The following is a 12,311-nucleotide window of genomic DNA, read 5'->3' as shown; positions in this document are numbered from 1 at the left end:
AAGTCAACAAGCGAATGACATGGCCTTTCACCCATGACTCGTCTGGAGAGGGTTAAAACTGTATGAAGAATAATAGGAAAGTGAAACACCCAACTTTCAAACAACTAAGTAACAAAACTCTTAATAAAAATTATATATCTATAAAGGGAAACTTTGAATTTTAGTTACGTGTTTTAACTCTATGATGCCCAGAGATCCAAATTGCACTACTAAATTAAAAATATTATAGAAAATAAGCTTGTAGTTGTTCTTTCACACATTAAAACAAACCTTCATACTTGAAATGTATCTCTTGAAAAAGTTCTAAGTATATTCAATTTGAAACACAAAATAAAAAAAATGCAAATTTTGATTTCTTGTTGATTTCAGCATGCTCCAAATGAAAACACTAATGTTCATAAATATGCCAAAAAATTTCTGAACAATAGCACAACACTCACAACCTTTACTAGGAAAGTCAAAATAATTTGAACAAAATTATGTTAATTTGAAACTTGTAACCTCAATATAAGAGTAACTGTAATGACTACCCAACCACTATTTCTCAACTTCAGTTGTCATGGTGTGATGTAACTGCCTATACCTCAGCTTTAAGAAGACATACGCTAGAGAAATAAGCATTTATTAAAAGATTTTTCCATTCTTTTCTACTGTATAAGCCAATATGTCTTTCAATTTAGCAGAGATTTGCACAAATGTAAGAACAAAGTGATAAAAACTTAGCTTGGTAACTTCTCCTCAATTATGATGTTTCTGTAAGATAAGAAAAGAAATATTTTTCATGGAAGAAGATGAAGTAGGCTTAGATAGATCTCTATTCACTTGACTTATCAAGCTTTGTTTCGCCAAAAAGGAGACATTTACATTATTGGCCTAAGTAACTTCTTGAATAGGTATAAAATCTCCAGAAATAAATGTAAATATATATATATATAGTATAAATCAATATAAAATGGGTTTAAAACCTGTTACATGTATTAACTGTAACTTTCTGATTAACAATTTAAAAAGTCGACTTGTTTATAATTTTGTGATGGTAAAAAGATTATTTTTTTGTACGTCAGTAATTGTAAACGTGGTGAAACTGCATGCAATGTTTTTCAAATCAAAACAATATCAAAATGTGCAATTTTATAAAACAATAACTTTATATGAAAGTTTTAAAGCAACCTATGGAGGCATAAAAACCAGTAATTGATATGTACAACAAGTATAAGAATTTTTAATTGTTTCTTTAAAAACTGTATCTCAATTAAATCTTTTTGAATTTTCAATGCTACAAATTTCATACACAAAAATATTTGCAGAAGCTAAATAATTTGTAGAAGTTCATGTCATGTTTCAAACTACTTCATAAAACCAACCATACACAACAGGTGTGTTCATTAGATGCACTTGAGCATTTTAGAATTAATGTGCATGTGGAAAGGAGGGGTGGATGAGTAGGGGCAGCAGAGAAAGATGATATCAAATTCTATAACCAGTATTATTGTGATACAATATCACACAAATCACTGGTTATCAATTTGTTTTATTAAATTTCATTTTAACTTGCTGGTTTTAGATTACTTGTAATTCACAACTTAAAAATATTGTAACCATAATTTTATAAAAAACTTGAATTTTCTTTCTTCAGTTATTCTGAAGAAACTCAAGAAATGATTAAAATTTACTTCAAGAGATTCTAATCTTATGTTTCCTAATCATACTTATGTAGAAATAAGGTTTCTCTCTTTTTTTTTAAATTATTTTAAACCATCTGAGGATTATCCATTTTACTTCAAGCCAGAATGTCACTGTTACAGTGTAAATTATACATGAAGAATATTCAAGTCTTTGTTACTGGGTGTTTGTCACTGATTGTGTTAAGAAAAAGACAAATGTTAAAAAACTACTGTTTTCTTGTTCAAAGAGCTTACAAAATTACATTTTATCCGTGCCTGCTTTCCCTAATATATTGTTATTACTTTGGATAAGACCTTTCTTTTTGGATTTTGGTTACTATATTATGAACTTCTATCTAGTTATGAAACTAACTCTCAACTTCATAAAATAATTTAATATACCAAAGCATTTCACCAATTTAATTTTGCTCTTGAAGGTTTAATTCGAAAACATAAAGTTGTGATGAGAAACTTTCCTCAAGCTCAGAACTTTTATATACACATCTTCTGACTGAACAACTTTCTTAAACTCAGGTATATAACATCTACCTTACATTACTACTGATTTACTCATTATTTTGAATAAGGTCACTGATGTTTAGCTCACAGTAAGAGGTTTTTAAGGCTATAAATGCTGTACATGATAATAAAGGAGTTTCAAGATCACTGGTGATGTCACTTTAAGAAAAGTATTTTCTAAACCAGTTGCAGTCACCCATAAAAGGCTAATCATTACCCCATTGTTTTTTGTTTTTTTTCAGTTGACATCTAAAGCCAATGTTAAGTACAGTACTAAAGTCTGTTTAAGGCAGTATAGTATTACTTTTTCAATAACTTATATGGGAGAAAATGGCCGAGTTCTAATACTCAAGCTTGCTCTTGAAGTTATCTCTGTGATAGAGAATATATTTCTAACCCTTTGGGTCATATCAAAGATTACTTTTGAAAGTGCAATTTTAAGGAAATTTCTCTCATATTAAAATGCTTCTTTCTAAGCTGTAAGATTTCAGTAATATTTCATTTGGTTACCAGGCAATGATAACAAAAAATTATATTAGAGAAATAGCTATGTACTAGAATCAACAAGAGTAAAGTTACAGCAAACAGTAATGAACAATTTAGCTATCCTTGAATACAGCAGACTCACAGTCATGTGGTTTTTCACACATAACTTTCCATATGGCTATAGGCAAAGCAGTGAAGAAAATTAATATAGTATCACACATACTGAGAAGATTAAATTTCAAGTAAATGATTAGTTTGAAAATGCAGAACCTCAAAAAACACATGAAGCCAATGTATACAGGTAGCATTCAACAAGTGCAGAGGCAAGACAGTTAGAAAAAGACCCTCCACCATTCCCTCATCTTGATCACATAATACAGGATTCACCTTGTTGCTAACATATATTATAACTTACAAGTTTTGGCTGGACCCCTGTATATAGCCCAAGTTTTCCTGAAGTTCTCCTAAATAAAGATGACACTACAACATGCTGAACCTACAAATATAGGTATATATATATATATACATATATATATATTTATTTATTCAAGAAGGTATATGTATACACACATAAATTAATAAGGCAAATGCAAACATGCTTTCATAACAAAAGTTGCTAAAATCTTATTTCACTGTGAAAAAATATTGAAAAATATTCCCACACAAAAAATGGAATAAACTTTTACTTATAAAATAACATGCAAATTAACAATTATGTTATATAACATTCAGAAATTTATAATCCAAGAACTGAACTACAATTAAGTGTTCGATAAACAAGTTCTCAACAAATCATTGTAAAAATTAAATCTCATGCAGAAAACATACAAACAACAAAGCTAGATGATATACTTCCAAAGAAGTGTAACTATGTTTTATATAGTGAAGAAACTACAAACAATACCACTGAAAAAATTATTTTCCCTCACAACTTGTTCAAAAATTAAATTTTAAGTTATTGCAATTTCAAGTACCAAGTTGTTATAACTTATTTTCACCAGTATGGTAAGTGTAATCAAATGTTTGATTTTAGCCCTCAATATTTATGCCTGTTTTTATATTTTATTATAGTTGGGGAAAAGTTATTATATATAAATGGTTTTATAGTAAACAGAGTCCAGTGGAATCCTGTTATACTACATATACTGCCCCAAGTCTTCTATAAACATAGAAAAACTAGTTGATGATCTATAACACATGCAGAGTTTTTTTTTGTCTTCAGTGCCCATTCCCAGTTACTGACCTGACAATTCATCTTGCCGATGCTGTTCAACTTATCTGTAACAAAAACATTGTCAGTGTGAAAAAATGCTAAGTTATAAAAAGAGCCCAGTCATATAAAGTGGAGATGTCAGACACATATGCCTAGTTAGAAAAAACAACTGAGGCAACTTTGTAATCTACTATTACTTTTATTATTAGTAGTAGTATTAATTTTGTTATAGGTATTACTTCTTTTTTAAACAAAGTACAAACAGTGCTACCTGAACTGCATGTTTAATGTCACTGTCACATGTCAACCCCTAGATTAGCCAATGGTAGAATATATTTCATGCGTAGATGATACTACCAACTTTTGGAAGATGATGATTTTCAGCTTTCTTTCCAAACGTCTGCTTTGTATGTAACCTAAAGTGTAGTCTTGTGGTTAATGTTACAGTGTAATATACAGAGCATTGCAGGTTCAATCCTACCTTAGGACACAGTGTTTTATTTATTTTGCTTTCATCTTTTGTGAGCAAATGCTTCTTTTTAAAATATCGATAAACAGTTTAATATATATAACAAATTTTACAGGAGATGCATTCCCTGGTTTATTTGGTTGTTGACAAACAAGTAAAACGCAAAATTTATTGGAAACTATGTCAAAAAAAAAAGAAAGAAGAGAAATATATTTCTGTCTAATTTTGGTGATTTATTTCTCTTAGTGTGTGACAGGTATTGACTTTTTTCACATTTGATCTAAGATTTTTTTCAAACTGTACATTAAAAGGCCTTATTGCTGGACCTTTATTATTTATTTGGTTTTAACAAATTTTGGCCCTCATTCTTGTTCAAAGAGCTTACAAAATTACATTTTATCCGTGCCATAGAAACAGTAAAACTGTTTGTGCCATATAGTCGTTGGCAGTTTTCTGCCAACTTTTCATGTATAACTTGGCCATCAGAACTATCATTTCTCTCAGTCACTATATACCTTGAGTACCTATGTAGTATAACAATTTTGTTAGATACAGTTACATAACGTAGGCAAATACAAGACTGAATCAATTCGATACAGACAAAGGGCAGTGCCTTTACTATATATCTAACTCTATTCTCTCCTGACAACTTATAAAGAGGTTTAATATGAATTAGTTAATGTTACAGGTTAAAGTTTAGAAGAGTATTTCTATTTACAAAAAAAAAACTTAAACTTCACTTACCAAACTGAGGGCTTAAGCTTGAGAGAGAGAGAGAGATCTAACTATAAGATCATAGTATTATATATCAAGTTCTATAAAACTATATTCTCAGGATGCTTGCACCACCTATTTCACTGTTGGTCAATCATATTGAAACATAAAGGAGGTTATAACCTCAAGATGTCACCACATCTAACACTGGAGGACAAGTGTCTACATGGCCTACATCTTTACACAAAATACATTATTACAGCAAATCCTCCCATGTGCAGGATAGGTATTACCACCGCAAGAATAACAAGAAACAAAGGCAGCTAAAACGAGATGAGCTTAATATCTCTCTTTACCATGTGTTATGTGAATTCTGCACAGAGAATAAATACTATAATAATACAAGAAGATAGAAACACACTGTATATTCATATACTAAAGCACTAATAGAAGATTTTACTTTTATATAAAACAAATAATTAAGAATAATGAAAGACTGACAATACTAAACATTGAAAAAAAGAGATAATGACATGATAGCTTAAGTTCAGTTACATATGTTGCAAGTTATGTACTAGAAAACCTAATAAACTATTTACCTTAAAACATACTGAATAAAAGAACAATTAAATGTTATAAAATTGTGCAATACTAAACATCTGTATCCCTTCTCATGTATTAACTACCACAAAACAACAACCCAGCTGCTCTAACCTTTATAACCTTTCTCATTGCCGAAGCAAAACACAGGAAATTCAAAGGAGAAATGCACGTTACAAATCAATGGGCCAATAAGAAGTAATTGCAGGTAAACAATCAAAAAGCAGCATTTGGGCAATTTCCAGAAGAAAAAAAAATCCAGACAATTCCCAGAAGGTAGGCCTAAATATTAAAAGTTTAACAATGTAAAAATTTACAATGTTTTATTCATCAAGTGAAAATTGTTTACTTAGATGCAAGAATATACATATATATATGTGTGTGTGTGGTATATATATATATATATTCCCAACTGGAATGACATATTAATTCAACATTCACATTGAACTCCCACAGCAAATTGGATAAATTTATGTAAAAGCTAGGGTTAGTGAGTTATAGCATCAAGGAATCAATTTGAGAAGAATAGTCTGAACAATCATTTCTTAACCTTTTTGATACCAGGGACTGGCCCAGTGCCTTCCTAAATTGTTGCAGACCATGAAAATGCAAGTACAATGAAAAACCATTATGATTTAGTCATGAATATTTTGTCAGTTGTTTTTTATTTGTGTCTGTAATATCCCACAGACTATCAAGATTATTGTGACAGATTGGTGCTAGTCTACAAACTAACAGTTGAGAAGCATTGGTCTAAACAAAGCTCATGACAGAATTTATCTCGGTGACATATTGAGTCATCAGTTATTGTTTTAGTTTTGTAACAGATGGCATTATTTTCAACATTTCTAAAGATATTTTTACACTAAATTTTGTTGTCTAACGTTCTTAGTACTACTATAACAATACTAATTATTGCATGACTAATATGATATGACATTTGTTTTAAGTTTGAATATTCTTAATTAAAGGAGCCAGTTTTTAGGTGAAACACCCAAATATAGTTGCTCAAACTATGAGCAAAACTTATGAATTAATTAAAAAAAAACATGAATGAAAACTTTGCTCTTATATTTTAATACATAATAAGCTAATTTGTTGTTCAACTACTGTTCAAGATTACCAGGACAGAGCGTATCCATCAGGGTGGCAAAACCTCTATCGAAGAGCTAAAATTTTGTTAGCCAGTCAGTAATGTTAGTTCCAATCACCAGTGCTTTACGACAGTAATCATAAATGTAATTTGTGCAATTTTCATCTTCCTTCTTGAAATAATTTCATCTTCAACTTTGCTGTTTTTCATCATTATTCATATTACCTGCAACCTAGGATTTTCTACCAACAAAGTGTTCAGTGTTCTTGTAACATCTTTAGTGAAATCCTATTACTTTACAAATCATTTCATAAGTTCTCACCAGTTTCTTCAAGTCCTTAGTTTGTAGTGATTAATTCACCTTCTTACTTACAGATTGATTTCTACAGAGCTCCAATATTTTTGTGCTGTGAAGATAGTAATAATAACCACTGGTTTACCATTCAAAGAAGCAAACATCAACACTCTTAACTGGCAGGTTGGCTCAATGACTTCAAAAGGTCTGATCTGTAAAGAAGATCTGTTAATCTGCATACTGCTCCAACCTGAAGCTCAGAGGTGAAATCAGAATGAAAATGGCTGTATAATCCTGCACTTTTGTTAGTGCCTTCTACTTAGATATCATATCACAATCTCATCAAGCTTTTGTTTCCATTATTGTGCAGCAAGACTACAAATGTTAAGAATAATTTGGGATATACCTTGAATCTCCTGTTTGCAAGAGCATAAAGACAGTTGTAGGAAATTACAATGTGCCAAGAAACTCACTATCTTTATGAGCAGTAAGGAGAGTCAAGAGTAGACCTGGGTGATTACTGGTATATGCTAATTGATGTGCTCATCAATTGATTACATTTGATTAACCAAACAGTACACCATGCCCTTTACAACCTGTACAAAAAAAGGGTATGTGCTAATGTCTTAACTTTTTCAACCACTGCATTATTCTAGCATGATATCAATTTTCCTATTTTTTTTAACTCTCATGATTTTTTTCTTTAATTAATCACCCTTGATTCCATATGATAGACCTTATCAGAAGATTGCCATTTTTGCATTTATGAAAAATACTTGTTTATAAAAAATAATAATTTTCAAACAATTTTATGGTCATTTCCTAATTTGGCAGATGAATAAACAATATCGATTAAATACCACCAAGTGACCACCATTGTTTGTATACAAATATGCAGTAATCCCATACTGATTTTCTGTAAATCAAATAAATTGATAATTAAATAATTAAAATGTTTTACTATCATAATAACGTTTTTATTTAAAATAAGTCATGACTAAAATTATAATTACAAATAATTAAGTAGCCAGTTAGACAATATATATATATATGTTGTTAGAATAGGATAAATGTAAAAATGATATTTAATAAAGATTTAAGTCATCACAATATTTTGCCTACCATATTCACTAAACAATAAACTTATCTGATTTGATGACAATTTTATTTGGCAAGCATAATAAAAAAAACTTAAGTTTACAAAAATATACATACATACATGTGTATATTCTTGCATCTAAGTAAACTATTTGTACTTGATGATAACCAAAACTTCTCCTAGCATTGTAAATTTTTACAGTGTTAAACATTTAATAGTTTTCATTTTTCCATTCAACCCATCTCTAAACTGTAGAAGTTTATTTACTTTAACTCAAGTTATGTTATATCTTCTCACTGAAGAAAATTTCTGTAACTTTCAAACATATTTAACACACAAATACTTTCACAATTCATAACAAAGGGAACTGAAAGAGAAGTTTACAGAAACTATAAAACTTTTGAAAATCAAGAAATGGATAATATATTCTCAAGGGGGTGATAGGTTCTTAGTAAGAATAAAGTTATTCTTTGCGAAGGGTATAAAAATTCTAAAAAGAAATCAACAAATAGGTTGTTTTGTTTACAAGCAAAACTCTTTGCAGCTGTGCAGAAATGAGAGTATTAACTTTTTTCTTCATGAATTACATTAAATGTCAGAATAAGACAAAATACCAATTTTAATACTTTTGAGTTAAAATTGTCTTAAAAATTTGAGGCCAAAATATATGGAAAGCTAGATGAAATCCTGCCTTCAGGTGCAATATAGTGTAAGATTAAGTTATTTTGTTCATCCAAAATTGTTGTACATGAAAACGTATCAAACATGCAAAGCAGTATAAAACTGTAAAACCTGAAAATAATACGATTAATAGTGTTCCACAAGTTTCTCCCTACAAACTTTACAAAATTTTTGTTGATGAAACACACACACACACACATATATATATATTACTTAATGACATTTTCAAATAACAAAGTTTTATATAATGTTAATAAACTTCATCACCCTTAAAACCTCAATAATAACTTATTTAAAAAAAAGACTAGCTTCAACTATTAGCATACATCATGTTTACATTTTTTGAATATTTTTTCTATTGCTGGATATAAAATTAATTTTTCTAAAACAACTTACAAAGATCAGTACACATGATATTCAATGTACAATACTGAATATACTATATATATATATAGAGAGAGAGAGAGAGAGAGAAATGTCAAAGTTTTCTAGATGGAGTATTTATGTTAAACAGTTTACAAGCATATGATTTATGAATGTTTCAATTTATGTTAACTTTCATTAGAAATCCATACTTTGAGTTCATATTTTATTATGCCTACCATACAACATATATATAGTGGCTAACGAATTACAAGTTAAAATTTGAGATAGTTATAAGATAGAATATAAGAATCTCCCACCTTTTTGATTTGCTGAGATATCTTGCAAACCTACTACGGTAGCCCCACCCACTAATCCATTCTTACAAAGCCTTTTGTATACTCATGTCTACTTATGTTGAGAACATAACTAATAGAAAGAGCACATTTCAAACTAAATAACTATGGTAGTCATTTGTAATTAGTTTGTAATTTCACTAGAAATGGTGAACTCTGTTGACTAACTCTTTGTCCTGAACAGCAATGATATTTTTTTAACCCACATATAGCTTAGTTAGAAAGCCAGATAAATTACATTGATTTTATGTGTACCATTATAGTAACTTGATCATTTTTTTGGTTTTCTAAAATGAACCTTTGAAATCTACAAAATTTTGTTTGTCTTTCCCCTCCACTTTAGAGAATAAATGAGGCTCTTATGGCAAGGCTTAGCAAGTACAATGTATGAGTACAAATCAAGTTTATACCATTGTAACTACTAGAAGTCATTGTTTTTCTATATATGTTTTATTGTTCTATGTTTTAAGAAAAATAACTAAAAATAAAGTGTTTATGAGTAAACAGTCATAATATATACACACACATATTCATAAGCATTTACAAACTTTGTACACTTACAGCACTAAATTACTACTACCCTGGGAGGATAACTAACATCCAAGTACCTACCAAGTTTATTGGATTGACCAAGAATTTGTACAGAGCCATATCATAAACATTTTCTTGCACTTTTGTTACTTTAGACAATTCTTGTTACAACCACCGTACTATAAACAAGCTGATAAATCCTCTCCCACTGTATTCTCAGAACCTAGGATTACGATAAACTGTATGAGAAAGCTCTGGTAATTGCACCGCATGAGCTCATTTGCTATAGATGGTGTCATATTATGGTGTTATACAAACAGTCTAATAGCAGGATTCATTGCTTTATGATTGGCAGGTTTCTACTTCAGCCACCAACAGTAAAATAAACAAAGGAAATATATGCGAAAAAGGTTAAATGTAGAAACTCTCAAGAGAAGTACTTTGGAAATTTGTGGTTAATACAAAAAGGAAAGAACAATACTACCCACTTGATTTTGTATTTTTCAACCATGACAAACTGACCAACCCCTTACTCCCCTGTTTCTGTAATTTTCCATGCTTGACCATGGAAGGCATGGTCTAGTTTTGCACAAAACCCCATCTCAACAGTGGGCAAATCTGGGGCAAGGGCAGTATGATCTAATACTTTCTACTATTCTGGGAGGCAACACCTTCCATTGGGTAGGTTCCAAGAAGCGAATCATATAGATATAGAAATGGGTGAGGAAGTAAAAGAACCACTTACCCATCAAAGATGATAAGTAGACTGGAAAATGACAACAAAAGGTAGGTGATATCCTGGGGGAGATGAAAGTGCCAGATAGTGGAGGTAATGAGAGACAAAGGTGTTGGGCATAGTCTACATTTCAGCCTGAAGGCTTTCAAAAGTGTGAAGCCAGAGAGGGAGTCAAGGGGTAGATTTGATGTGATGAAAGATGATACAGCCTGTAAACATCTCCATCCAGAGAAGAATATACGATCCAGATGAGTTGAAGAACCCAATCCATTCAGTAAGAATAGAGGATGAGAGATCCCTGCAAGAAGAGGGATCCCATGGGAAGAATAAATAATTGTGGGAATATCAGAATGGTACTATGTGTGTCATGTAACACCTGACCTCTCAAATTGGTCACAAAAAATGATCAGAATCAGTATGATCATAGAGGGCTAAGGTTGATGGAAGAGTAATTGATGAGAAGGACCTCCAAAGCTGTCAAAGACTTAAGAAGAAACAAGCAGTCAGAAAAGAAGAACGAGGATGATTTGAGAAACAAAGTACAGAAAGCTACCAATGTATAAAGACCAGATCTGTGGCAACCACAAGAAGAAAATAGTTCAAATAGTTAAGGGTACATAGGACCACATTGAAGTTTTTGACGGGCAAAAGAATCGGACAAAGGACCAGAACAAGATGGAAAGACTGTGTTGGAGGGGAAAGACGTAACCATAGCAAAGATGTTGAAAGGTAATCAACAAGGTTGCCTGATAGCATGCTACAGTAGAAACTGACTAACTTCAGTTAAACAAAGAGATAAAGAAGACTGAAAGGTGAACAACAGTAGGACTGCCTGGTGGGAGTGGTAGATGGACCAGAGTCAAACACACCACTTTCGTTAACAGGCAGAGAGTAGATGGGTGATACAAACAGGATAAAAGAAGTGTAATAGAGTTGGATAAATCTGGTTGGTTGATTGTTTGGCGTTTTTTAGTGCAAAACAATTAGGTTATCTGTGCCATACAACCAGTAAAAAATGTAAAAGTAAATTTGTTAAGAAATGTAAAAATAAATTGATGAGTTAAAACTAAACAATGTTGAAAACTGAGATAAAACATTTAAATAGAATTAAAAAAGGTCTAAAACCTGCAAAAAGCTAAAAACACAGTCAAGTTGTACAGTGTCACCATCAACAATGATACTGTCTAACGTCAGGGGTAAACCCGTAGAAAAGTATACATCAAAAATGGTGCCGTCATTCATGGTCATAGCAACAGCACAACAGTAAAATGTAGGCTATTGTGACTTGAGTATCAGAAAGGATACACATTGGTGGGTCAGTACCAGATAAAAGAAAACATGAGTTAAAAAACTGTGACCAATGAATAGCCTAGCCAGGACAACTTCCTTCTTCCGATCCTTAGGGAAACAAGACAGCCAAAGTGCAACAGAAAGTTTGATTTGGAAAAGCTTGTTACGACACTGCTCACCCCAAGTCGACTGCCAACTGGCG

General features: G+C 31.2%; 1 protein-coding gene across 9 annotated transcripts in view; it reads right to left on the bottom strand.

The window, feature by feature from the left end:
- Window positions 1-12,311, bottom strand: part of LOC106464149 (calcium uptake protein 3, mitochondrial-like) — a 131,844-nt gene that overhangs the window by 68,871 nt on the left and 50,662 nt on the right. For 7 of the 9 annotated variants that reach the window (XM_022391833.1, XM_013924267.2, XM_022391839.1 and 4 more), the window contains one exon: window positions 3,085-3,165. The exons of the other annotated variants lie outside the window; for them this stretch is intronic. In XM_022391833.1, coding sequence (XP_022247541.1) covers window positions 3,085-3,165 — 81 coding nt within the window. The remainder of the gene's footprint in view (window positions 1-3,084; window positions 3,166-12,311) is intronic. 9 annotated transcript variants of the gene reach the window in all.

Source organism: Limulus polyphemus, unplaced genomic scaffold (genome assembly GCF_000517525.1).
Source record: "Limulus polyphemus unplaced genomic scaffold, Limulus_polyphemus-2.1.2 Scaffold1571, whole genome shotgun sequence".
Lineage (NCBI taxonomy): Eukaryota > Metazoa > Arthropoda > Merostomata > Xiphosura > Limulidae > Limulus > Limulus polyphemus.
The sequence above is the reverse complement of the archived record's forward strand: the minus strand, read 5'-3'. Positions and strand labels throughout refer to the sequence as shown.